This window comes from Elaeis guineensis, chromosome 16, assembly GCF_000442705.2.
Source record: "Elaeis guineensis isolate ETL-2024a chromosome 16, EG11, whole genome shotgun sequence".
Taxonomy (NCBI): Eukaryota; Viridiplantae; Streptophyta; class Magnoliopsida; order Arecales; family Arecaceae; genus Elaeis; species Elaeis guineensis.
The window spans coordinates 43,184,800-43,197,709 of record NC_026008.2 but is presented as its reverse complement, the minus strand read 5'-3'; the positions used below and the strand labels follow the sequence as shown (position 1 = coordinate 43,197,709).

At 40.3% G+C, this 12,910-nt stretch overlaps 1 protein-coding gene across 1 annotated transcript; it reads right to left on the bottom strand.

Annotated features, from left to right (window-relative positions):
- Positions 1–4,218: 4,218 nt before the first annotated feature.
- LOC105059044 (U-box domain-containing protein 33) lies at positions 4,219–12,910 on the bottom strand. Its single transcript, XM_010942186.4, has 9 exons — positions 12,510–12,910; positions 11,660–11,781; positions 11,243–11,364; positions 10,655–10,759; positions 8,366–8,606; positions 7,854–7,982; positions 7,042–7,572; positions 6,108–6,875; positions 4,219–4,727 (listed from the first exon to the last, which is right to left on the bottom strand). Exons 1-9 carry the CDS (start codon positions 12,883–12,885, stop codon positions 4,470–4,472), a joined length of 2,652 nt encoding a protein of 883 aa, XP_010940488.1. The 5' UTR covers positions 12,886–12,910; the 3' UTR covers positions 4,219–4,469.

The following is a 12,910-nucleotide window of genomic DNA, read 5'->3' as shown; positions in this document are numbered from 1 at the left end:
AGCATCTGAGCCACTTCCAGAAGATCCTCACCGACCTTCTCAGCGTTGGCGAGAACGTTGAGGAGAAGACCAGGGCGCTGGTTTTGCTGGCGTCGCTTCCCCCTTCGTACGAGTCCTTGGTGACTGCTCTTCTAGTGGGGAAGAGCACTATCAAGATGGACGAGGTCACCGCGGCGATACTCCAGAACAAGGTTCTCAGGAGGGAGAACCCAGCTTCGAGCTCAGGTGGCGGTAGCTCAGCTTTGGTGGCTTCTGGAAGAGCAGGAGGCGGTAGACGGAGCGACAGGAGATCGCAACGAGGGCGGTCTAAGTCCAGGAGGGACTTGAGCAAAACCAGGTGTTACCGATGTGAGAAGTTGGGGCATCTAGCCAGAGATTGCCCTCAACTCAAAAATCGGACGGTGGCTGCTGTAGCGACGGCCGACAGCGATTCAGATGGAGATGTCCTGGAGATATCTGACGAGGTATCTATTTCTTCCCAGCAGTGGATATTAGATTCTGCATGCCCCTATCATGTGTGTTGCAGAGAGGAGCAGTTTGACTCCCTGAAGAACAGTGAGGGCACTGTATATCTGCCGGATGGATCGAGCTGTGCGATCAGAGGCATTGGGACGGTCAGCTGGAGGACACATGACGGTGCAGTGAGGAGATTGGGGGAGGTCCGATATATATCCGATTTCAGAAGGAATCTTATCTCACTTAGTAGACTGGATTCGAGAGGCTACAGGACGGTAGCTGGTGGAGGAATCCTGAGGGTGCTACGCAGCGATAGGATTGTGCTGGAGGGGAAGAAGGGGAGCAGATGACATTATTACCTGACAGGGAGCCCAGTGCGAGGTGGAGCTTCGGGAGCCAGGCGGAGCCCAGAGCGAGGTGGAGCTCCAGGAGGCGGATTGGGCACGAGACAGGAGACTCGGGAGGACGAGAGGCGACGTCGCAAGGTGAGATTCCTATTGCCGCAGGATGATGTCCCGAGCAGGTCTCAGGTCAGGAGGAGCACAGCATACGACGAAGATGGGATCGATCAGCCTGGCTCGACTCCCATGTTTGCCCATCCATGATCAGCAGGCGATTGTCCCAGGGCATGGGGGCGAGGAGATCCAGAAGCTCTCGGAGTTTGGAGGAGGTCGAATATTGAGTCGAGGTGGAGATTGTTAGGATTTGATACCTCGAGACTCAGCCCACATTGAGCCCACAGTGAGGTTCGTGGAGAAAAACAGAGTCCAACGAGACCAAGATCACCTGAAACGGAGCTCGGATGGAGGAGATACGAGCTTTTGAAGTCAGCACGAGAATCGAGGTGGTGGAGGACCGCCGGCGACCGGTGGCGGACGGCAGCGGTGCGGCCGCAGGCGGCGGCGCACGGGACGTGCGACCCAGGCCTGCGCGGGACGCGTGACCCAGGCCCGCACGGGACGCGCGACCTAGGCCCACGCGGGATGCGCGACCCAGGCCCGCGGCCCCTTTGCCCCGGTCCACCGTGGACCGGGCGGTCCACGGCGGGGCCTGTGGACCGCGTGGGCGTTTTCCAAGCGTTTCTCGCGGTCCACGGCACTATTCCGTGGATCGGAGTGCGATCGGACGGCCCAGGGAGATCCCGGTCTTGATCCGACGGTCTGGGACGTTGATTTGGCTTGTTTATGACTCTTAAACCTAATCTAATTAGGTTTTAAACCCTGTTTAAACCTTTAAAAGGGTACTGTGATGAACAGAGAAAAGCGAGGGTTGGTTTTCTCGCGCCGTACGAATCCGAGAAGAGAGAGAGAGGCGAGAGCGTTATGAGAGAAGGAGCAGGAGGCTCCTGGACAGCGGTCGCCAGGCTCTTCAGGGATTCAGGGGGTCTCCAAGAAAGAGAGAGCTTTTGTGAGGGGAACTTCTAGTGAGAGAGAATTGGGTGTACAAGGGTTGAGGGTGAGGTCTCCTCTTGTAAAATTTTTTTTCATAGTGAAGTTTGTATGCCCCGTGTAGGTGAGCCCTTTTGTGGCTGATCCACGTATTTTGATTGTTTTTCTTTTGTTTTGTTTCTTCTTTCTTCCTGCTGCATCGCGTGGTACTGAAAGGATCTTGGGAGGTGGTGTCCTGACCAGACATCCACCCTACACATACATACATACATACACATACATATACATCCATACATATATAGTTGTGTGTGTGTGTATCTTACCACTCATCCGGATGAAGTGTCATAAGGTAATAATTCCTTGATGAGATGTTCACTTTAATAAAAACTATTTGAGGAAAAAAAAAAAAAAGAAAGCATAACTTTCAAATGAAACCCTCTAATCTATTCACGACATGATTTGATATGTAGATTTTCTTCGATCAAATAAGTTACTCTTGGTTGTAGTTTGGAAACTTAGAACAACTAGATTTGAGTGACTTTGAGTCATCCATAATCCATATTACAAAATGGATAGTCTAAGTCACTCATTGATTATGAATTAATATATATATATATATATTAGAGCCGTTCATAAGCTAGGTTTGGGCACAAAACATGTCAAATTTTAAATAGACCCGACCTGAAGCATGAGTTAAAATGACTATAATTTAGGCCTGAGGCCCGGCTCAATATCAAAGCTAGTTAAGTGTTGCTTGATTTATAGACAAAAAGCCAATGGTCAGATTTGTTGCTTTTGTAATAAAGAAAATTTGAAGTCGTGTTTGAGTAAGAAAAGTTAGATTGAAGCAACACCAATCAACTACTTAATTTCACTAACTTTTACAATAATATCTCAAAGGATTAGTGATTTAACTAGATAACAATAGAAATTATATCTTTTTATATATTTTAAAGAAGTTTTTACAACAATTCAGAGTAACACAGTAGTACTTGGCTTTCATTTTGGTTGTAATCTTCGATTTCAGAGTAACACAGTAGAAATTCCAACTCCAATAAAATAGTGGCATTCTTACCACTATGTTTGTCATTTTGGACAATTTTTAGTCTTTTATTTGGACAAAAATCCAATTCCTCGTTTCCAGATAAAAATAGAATTCTCTTTCTACTACTTTTCCCTTTTTTTTTTTTTTTCCGACTTGGGTAAGCCCAAGTTCCTTGTTCCGTTTACTTTCTTGGTGATTTTTCTCCTCCCATTCTTTTCTCTTTCTTTTTTTATCCTTTTATGTGCACAAATCTGTCCTTGAATCCAACAAAAAGACTACTTTACAACTTTCTGGATATCCAAAATTCAGCCTATTCCTAATCACCAATGCGAGCCCTTTAATTTAATTTTTCATTCTTTAATTAAGATTTAATCAAATCTCTGCGAATAGAATTCAAATCTATGGCCGGTCAATTAACAGCTGCTTTATTTTTGAGCTACTAATGAACAAAAAGAGATTCAATCTCATAAAATTCAACTCTCATTCTCAATCTATGAGTAGTATGAGTCTAAAGCTTCTTTCATAACTCCAGAAAAATATTTACTTTGTTAGATTTAATATATATTATTCATTCATTTTCTAACAACTTTTGAGATGAAGAACATGTTTGGACGCCAAAAATCTTATTGATCAAATAAGATCTTATAGCTTCTAGCGGGGCATTACTATTGAATTTGCGAAAGAAAGGTGGTGTTAGAAGGTGATCAGGGTCAGTTGGAGGAGTATCAAATCCTTGAAGAACATGGATATGTTACCAACTTCAGCAACCCAATCAGTTTTTGCTACAGTTTCAGTGGTGTATTTTCAGATAAGTGTGCTTCGTTGAGAGACCTTATCAAATAAGTAAGATCATCCGATGTCCAAACAAACCCTAAATGGCTGGTAAACACTTCTAATGCTTCATCAGGGAGAAATGATGACTCAGAAGAATTGCATCAAGTAATAATCTGTTCACGGAGAAATTATTGCCTGGACCATGCCCAGATAAACCACTCAAATACCACGGTAGATAACATGCCACAGTAACCTTTGTATTTCATAAATTCCCGATTGTGCGTTATCCACCATGCACATGCTTTGAGATTCACGATGGTCTACCTAGGCGCGGTCCAGACAACAATTTCTCCTGTTCATGAGAGTTTCTCAGTGTCCTCATAACCCATACCTCTTGCTATGAAGTCTCCACAGGGTATGGAGCAACACCTGCCAATTTGGAAGCAAATTTCATCAGGTTGAAAGAATGCAAAATATCAAAATGTTAGACATTTTTTTAGAGAAGAGAATCTCTTGTAGCAACCCTGTAGTTCATATGGAGACGTACAAGGAAAATAAAAAAGAACTGTTTTTCCTTGCCAAATCGAAAGAACCATTTTATGAACTTGAAACACAATAAATTTGCATCCCATATCCTTCTTACCAAATTGAAAGAACTATTTTATGCAACTCTCTCTCTCTACACATACATACGTACATACATACAAATATTAGAAATCTAAAATCTGTTTTCGGCGAACCAATGAAAAAAAAAAGGGATGCTTGTGAGCACCAATTATGTCACCAAAAAACATGTGTTTAAGAGCTCAGGACCTCTCTGATGTGGAGTGGGGTGCAAACCAGTTAACCACGTTTGGCCATGCAACCAAAGAAGGGAAATTATTTTGCTGCTGCAACCATTGTTGAATCACAGAACGAAGGGCATGATTAGGAACAAGTCCACAGTGAGGAAGCTTGAGGTTAGTCATGGGTGATGTCTCGCGACCGCTATCAAGCCATCCTTTTATTGCCTCAGCTTCATATGAGAAGCCATCAGCTGCAACATGTGGATCCTTCATGATCTCCTGCAACATCATTCAAGAAGAGAAAATAAGTTATACACAAATGTAACTGATACTCATGACTGCGAATAAATAAGAATTGGGTGGATGAACTAGGATATAATTTGGGAAGCTACATAACTGATACATGCCATGGAGTCTCAACAGAAAATTTTATTAAAAAAAAGCATAAGGCCGATGATTTTATATAGCTTGCAATATAAACAAACGATGGATATGACATGTGAGGATCTATGCGGATATGTATTTAGCTCTACATTAGTTATTTACTGGAAAGATCTTGGGTACTTATACAGGACCAAGAAACCCAAATAACACCTTCCGACTAGTCTTTTTGGATAAGATCCTCGATTATTACAAATGATATCAGAACCAACCTAACCCATAACCTATGTGGATTAAACGATACTACAGCACGGATTCATTAGAATTGACCACAGATCGATCGTGGTGTTTATGAATGGATGCATGGATTTGGACCCTTAACCCGACGAGGACATCGGCTTTAAACAGGTGGAGTATGTAAGGACTTGTGTGAGCATATATTTAATCCCAAATCAGTTATTCGCTAGAAAGATTTTGGATATTTATACAAGGTCAAAGAACCTAAATAACACCTTTTAGCTTGCCTTTTGGGGTGAGGTCCTGCGTTATTACATGACAATACACAAATAACAAGATGGATCTATGTGAAAATATAATGAATATAACAAAGATAGTGTTGGAGGAAAACCAGCTAATCAAGAATGAAACGGCAGAGAATCACTTGATATGGTATGGGCCTGCACCATAAAGGTTGAAACAAATCCTTCCCTTTCTTATACTCATTTCATTGCCTTAATGAAATCTGAGATCACTCTTCCCCACTGTTTCCTTCAAAAGATGATTGAAACCAAAGTTCGTTGTTTCAATACAAGACCTCATACTAATACCATCTCATTACAGTGTCAGTATACGGTTCGATATGATACAAGATAACATGTCGAATGTCAGTATGATACCAGATAAGGTACCAATTTGAGACCGATACAATATGGTATGCCTCATATTGGGCGGTACGGCACACCCTGTATCAGGTGGTACAACAAACCATAATTGAAATAAGTCCAAGCAAGAAAAGGGGCTCCAAATTATTATCAATTGTTGGGACAAGGACCTAACATAATATATTTGAAAGCTATGCGAGAGGATTTCGAAGCACTTACAATGAGAATAGCTGGAGCCCTTCCAGCAATTAGAGAAAAGAAGGATATAAAAAGCCAACACCATCTATTTGGACAATTCTTGTGGCTTGGCATGCATAAGATATCAAGTAATTCAAAACTGAATGACTGGATTGTGAATAACTAAAATCATGCACAATAAATACCAAGTAATTCTGACCTTAGATATTGAACAGGTAAAGTAGGATGGTATGCAGCCATTGTCCTCCAAAGCTGACCTCAGCGACAAACAAGACATCCCCTTGGAAGAGATGGCCTTCATCATGGGCTCAAGCGCCCTCCAAACCTCCCCTGCGAGATTTGGACGTCTCTTCCTTTTAGCCTCACAGCATTTCAAACCTAGATGAGCCAACTGGTTGGCATGCACAAAAGGCCAGCCCCCTGCAGAAGCATCTAGTATCTCATCCAGGCATCCTTTCTCCAATGCCTCCCGCACCTTTTTGATAATACCCAATGGTGGTCTTCCTGTCAAAAGGCGTAGGATTATGATGCCAAAGGAATACACATCAGAGTGTGGTGTGAGCTCGCCAGATGTAAGAAATTCAGGGTCCATGTAGGCAAAGGTGCCCTTAGGATTGGTCTGGCAGTAGAGGGTGGTGCTGGTGTTGGACTGCACAAGGAAGCGGCAGATGCCAAAGTCGCCAAGCTTGCTGGTGAAGTTTGCATCAAGGAGAATATTAGCTGGCTTGAGATCACCATGGACCACGCCACAGGGTTTGCTGGAATGGAGGAAGATCAGTGCAGAGCAGATCTCTGCAGTAATGAGGATGCGAATCTGCCAAGAGAGAGGTGGGGTGTTGTCTCTGCAGACAAGGCGGTCTTCCAAGCTTCCATTTGGAAGAAACTCATAAATGAGAGCCCAGGCTTCTGGGCATGCTCCTATGAGGGTGACAAGATTTGGATGCCTCACTCTACTAAGAACATCCACCTGCAATGGTAAGAAGAAAAGTTTCAGATCAATGTCAAAACACATGGTTTTTAGAATCCAAAATAACTATAAGTCATCTTGTTAATAACCAAATTCACATCAAGATAATCTCAAATGAAAGGTGAATTTAAAAACCTTCAGAGATTTGATCTGCTGTAGATTTTACCTCTTGATGAAATTCTGACTGTCCCTGCATGCTTTGAGGATTCAACATCTTTATAGCCACCATTGTGTGGCGAAGGAAACCCTTATACACACTTCCATATCCGCCTTCTCCAAGCTTTAATGAATCATCAAAGTCAAGAGTTGCTTGTTTCAATTCCGCATAAGAGAACTCAGAGATGTTTGCTGTTCCATGAGTGCTATTAGTCATCTCTGCTTTCATTTGATGCTGGTTTTCAGCTTCTACAACTGCATTATCTCGGTCACTCTTTAACTTTTCATTTTCTAGTCGGAGTAAATTGAGGAGATGATGAGTTTCTGAAAGTTTTTCTTCAAAATTCTTAACAGTGTGATCAGAATCGGTAATTTGGAGTTCCAATGCCATTCTCTGTGCATGAGCCTTTTGGAGTTCTTCTAAGATATCATCTCGTTGTTTTTTGAGCTTCTCCGATTCTATCCTTTCTCTTGCCAATGTTTCCTTAATTTTTTTCCTCTCTTTCAACTCTTCGGTGTATAAATTGTCTGCTGCTTTTACCTGCAGAAGAGAGCTGGTCATGATAAGATGCAGGAATGAAATGAAAAGATTGTTTTCCTTGATATATTTTTTTAATCTCCACTTAGATGACTGCAATATTTAATTCGATGAAAATTTGGCCAATGACACCGGAGTCCAATTCTAATTCATGGCTGTCATTCTGCCTGGAACTTGGAACTCCACATTTATTTAATGATGAGGGTGGGCATGATTGAATAAGGATGACAAGCGATGAAATCATAAAGTTTAAAAAAAAAAAAAAGTTTATCTTAGGATCTTACATTTTGGGTAGCTTCAAATAAATCGCTTTCAGCTTTCTGATGCTTCCAAGCTTCACGTTTCAAATTCTCTTCTTCCATGAGGGCAAGTAGCAGTTTTTCATATACTTCGTCATGCATGCCAACATCATCCTGCAGATGACCATGAAGTTCATCGTATGCAAGTTTTCTTGTATCCCTTAAACATGAAAACTAGATAGGAATGTCATCTTGATTCATAGCTTACTAGGGTACTAGTGAGCAATCACATATTCATCATGATTTCAATTAATCCCTAACAACTATATGTAACTCATTTAACAATGCGATCCTGACACAGATTTGATCATTTGAATTTTGGTGGACTTCTTTTTCTTACATTTAAAAAATTGGACTGTTAGGGAAACAGTAATTCTGTATACATATATCTAATGCATACTACAAAGAATTTTAACTAACAATTCTAAAATTAATAATATTGTTTTCTTCCTCATTTTTGAACACAGAGCATTTTTTAACTGATCAAATGTACCCACCAAACCATGATGTAAAGATGAAAACTGAAGATCCTCTTCAGACTCGTGAAATGATGGTAAACTCAAAGATCCCTCTTCTCTCCCCTCATCCTTAAGAGCTAGCGACAAGCCCACACTGCTGAGCCCCCCTTCACTCATAGAACCCAATGAACAGTCCGAAGACTGTAAGCTCCTTGTGATAAACTCCCAGGGATCAGTAACACTCCCCTTACTGCTATGAGGTCCATCTTGATCAGCATCCCTGTTGAAAATAAGATCCCGAAGCATACAAGAATAAGAGATAAGTAAGAATCTAAAAGCTAATAGAAGATCATGGACACATGAGTTACTTACAACCAAATCTAGTACTATCCATGCTGGCTCACTGTACAAAAGACACCAGATGCAGAATAGCACAATACTACATAGGAGGACAGTCTGACGCCTAGGATCCAAAAGACCAAGCACCAACCACAAGCAAATTTGCAATAAGAAATAATATGCAGAGAAATAAATTTTGAGAGAGAACTAAAATTTTATAAATAATAACAAAACTCACAGCTAGAAGCCCCGAGTTAGTTCTCTCCCATGAGAGGATGTCCAACCTCTCCCATGATGCAACACTCCAATAACAGAGCACAACTCTATAATTCTATCTTGACAAGACTTTACAAGGATGCTACAATACTCGGTGCTCACCACAACACTTTCTTCTCAAGATACTAGGGATAAGCCACTAGATATAGTCCTTTTGCAAGTCCTTCCCGCACAAGAATTATACTCCTCATGCTCAAAAAAGAACTCTTGGTATGAGCTGTTCTAATTCAATAAAATTTTGACTTCATAGCGGTTGACTTAGGAACAATCAAGCAAAGCACAAATAAGGCCACACCCTCACTCCTGGACCAAAGTGGAATTCCTATATTAAAGACGAGCACCCATTGCACTATCAAGAGTAATCCGGAACAACTCTTAAGTCCTAATATTAATAAGACTCAACTAATATAAAGTAGAACTCAATAAATAAATAAATAATGACATATATATGAAAATACTCCTAGTAGAAGTAGGACTCGCATGACCGTCAACACTAGAAGTGGTTATGGTGGTTTTGGCCTGTTGGGATGACTGAAGCATTAGAAGCTTCACTTTTTTTTTCTTCGAAGAATGGGACCAAGTCCCAACTGTTATTGTAAATGCCGGGGGTGTCTTACTTAAGTCGAGATCTTGAGGAGACACCGCCCAAGACTTGAACTCAAAACCTCCCATTTTTAAATGGAAGGGTATGACAGCTGAGGTAACACTCACGCCATCACTACAAACTTCTGATTCAGTAGGATTTCTATCAGAAAATAAATGGTAAATATCCTATGTTTTGAAGAGACATAACTGAATGTCGCAGAATCAGCAAAATAAGCTTGGAATATAAATAACAACTTTTCATCGTATAATCAGGTAGGCAATGGACATATGACAACAATTCCACAGCAGAAATTCCTACTTTTGAATCAGTGTGAATGACTCTTTACTGGATTGCTGTATTTTATACCAAAAGACTATTAAACTCCTGGAAAAATATGGATTTCCACAAAGTAATGCACATGATATTTGCACAAATAATACACATGATAAGGTTTATAATTGGCAATTAAGTTTGAGTCCTGATGACCAAAAAAACAAAAAAAAAATCCTTTGAGAGCTTCACAGAGGTATCCATGCTGGAAGAAAGAATATTCCAAAGCATACAATATAACATGCAACTCATGCCAACATTCAAGATTGAATGGACTGATTTCATCAGAATAAACCTGTAATACTAAAAAAAATTAGTTATGGAATTCTAGTATGTCTCTAATTCTCAGAAAGGAATCAGTCAGCATCTAACATTAGGAGTAAATTTATGAATATCGTTAAGAGATATAGAGCAAATAGTCAACATAAGGATATACATTTAAGTGATATGCACATTCGATGTCAAGTAGGATTACAGTAATGCAGGTAAAACAGTAATTTTGGGTCTAATTCACAGATTCAACCTACAAATGTCTCATGGAGAACAAACAAAATCGATGTACAAATGATGACTTCACCAGTTCTAGGTGAATCGAGTGCAATTCATAACCATTTATATGACAGAGGTAAAACTTTTGCTTTTGAGTGTAGAATGAGAAAAGTTATAGCTGATAAGATGCAACTATGTTAGGATCAAAAATAGCAGAACTCACCAACCAAGATATGTAAAACAAAGTAGAAGCAAGTACCGATAAAAGAAAAGGAGCCAAAAATGCTTCTCTATGGCTTTGAGCATACCTCACACAGATCAGTTTCCCTCTGCAAACAAACAAGATCTTGCATGATGGATCAGCCTGCTGCTGCACACTGAGCGCTGTCTTAGACCTTAGCTCCTTCATTTTCCTGCGCTCACAAGGTCTCGACTTAAATTTCGAAGTCAACAACAATAGTGACTAACATTAAAATAAAGAATGGCATTTTTTGATGTTTATCTGTCCTCTGATGATCAGCTGGGTGTTCACGGACAGCATCTCAAAGTTGTAAAATATCTCACTCCTTAATAAAAAAAAAAAAAAAAAAGGTTGAACAAATTACTTAATACAAGACATGCAAAACATTCCATATTTAGTTTCCTCAAAAATTATAAAAATAAACAACTGAAGTTAAGAAATTCTGCAAATAAGAGATGTAGCTGGACTACAAATTGGTGAAAAGTACAGGTATTTTACGGCTCCTCTCTTCCCCAAATTTTTACCTTAAAATGTAACATATACTATTATGCACTAAATTAACATGGTAGATGAGATAATTAGATTTTTGTGAGTACTGAAGAATCTGATATTTATGTTCACATTAAAATAACAAATGAGAGAATGAAATGCATACCTTGAATAATGTTTGTCTGCTGCTGCTCCCATGACCAGTTTGGTTATCCCATGCTTCGCTATGAGCTCCACAAGCCCTTTGCTAACATCATCTGTCTCAATCACTAGTTTCTCCGCTTGTACCTAGAAAACAATTGTTTAAGGCATGACTTAAAACATCACTACTTTTTCCCCTTTCTCATCATTATTTTCTTTTTTTAATGGAATTCTCTCATTATTATCTTCAATCCTCAAACTTTTGGTTTAAGAGTGATTTTACCCATTATTTGTTTAAGAACAGTAGCCTTGATAAAAAAAATATATCATTTGTTGACCTTGCATTAAGTTGTTGAGAAGCTAACAACCCCTGATGACAGCAACATTCTAAAGTGAGAAGAAAAACTAAGCGAAAGGGAATTATGGAAAGGGGCAAATTCACCTTGAAACATTCACATATGTCCAGGTATCCATTTAAACTTTTGTTCATTTTCTCCCTCTCGATCTGCCAATATGCTTTAACCTCACGCTCTTTTAGCTGGTTAACAGGGAACCAGGCTCCCACTGGAATCAAAATTGTAGCAAAAAAACGTGACGACAAAAATACAGAAAAACATATGTGAGTTAAGTTCGTAAAAAGTGGAAAAATCAATGCAAAAAGATGCACGTATATTTCATATGAAATAATTTCTCTCTCAACTCTTTTTTTGATACAAATTTCCCTCTCAACTCTCAAGTCCACAAGTTAGTTCTTTGTAGATTTGGAAAACCCCATCATGACACCCCAAAAAAAAAAAAAAAAAAAATCTTTCACAACAACAAGGAAAATAATTTTTTGAAAAAATGTTTTGGGTAAGCCCAATAACAAATATCTAAAATATCTTCCAGAATTATCCTGGATGGAGGCTTTTACCTGCATTTTTTAGAATCTTAATTCCCCGACCTTCATTAAAAAGTCTAGTCCTCCATAACTAACACCATAACTTTTCAAGGAATTTCACGGAAAAAAGAGACTTTTTTTCCCCTCCCTGCCTAGCTCAACTCCGAGTCATGACAGAACCACAAACTTAAACCAATTTTCGAAAACAGAAGGGGAAAACCCAAAGAAAAGGGTATCCCTTTTTTCTATCAGCAATTACTGATTAACTTCAACTGAATCGAGTAGCCAGACATGGTTCTCAGTCCCCACAAAATCAAAAGGAAAATAAAAACCAAATCCAAGAAAAGAAAAAACGAATTTTACCCTTCTTTCCCAATCTCTGGAGCTGTTAGAAGACAAGGGAGAAACTTACTCATTGGAATCTTTTGCGCTGGGCGATGGACATGGACAATAACGATCTTCTTCTCCCTGGAGGTGTTCTCTAGAACCCAAAGAAGATTCGCCTTCCCCTCCTTCACTTCCTTCCCAAGAGCTACATATACTTTCTCCTCCTCCGCCACCGCCGGCTCCTCCTCGATCTCCGTCAGCCCGCTCCTCGAGCTCCCCAAGGAAGACACGCTCGGGCTCCCGTAGCCCCGCTTGTCCATTTGCGGCTCCTGCTCCTGAAGAAATCCAGACCCCGACTCCATCGCTTCCTTCGAGTAATCGAGTCCCAAGAGAAAGAAGAGTCCTTCCGCTTCTACTGCTGCTCCGTTCTCCAAAACTGAGAGCTTGCTCACCTTCCCCATCTATTCTCGCCTACGTTCTCATATT

Coding starts and splice junctions, on each gene's coding strand:
- LOC105059044 (XM_010942186.4), bottom strand. CDS start 12,885: ATGGGGAAGGTGAGCAAGCTCTCAGTTTTGGAGAACGGAGCAGCAGTA. Junction 11,782..12,509: donor AGCGCAAAAGATTCCAATGA/GTAAGTTTCTCC, acceptor TTTTGATTCCAG/TGGGAGCCTGGTTCCCTGTT. Junction 7,983..8,365: donor CATCTTTACATCATGGTTTG/GTGGGTACATTT, acceptor GGTCATCTGCAG/GATGATGTTGGCATGCATGA.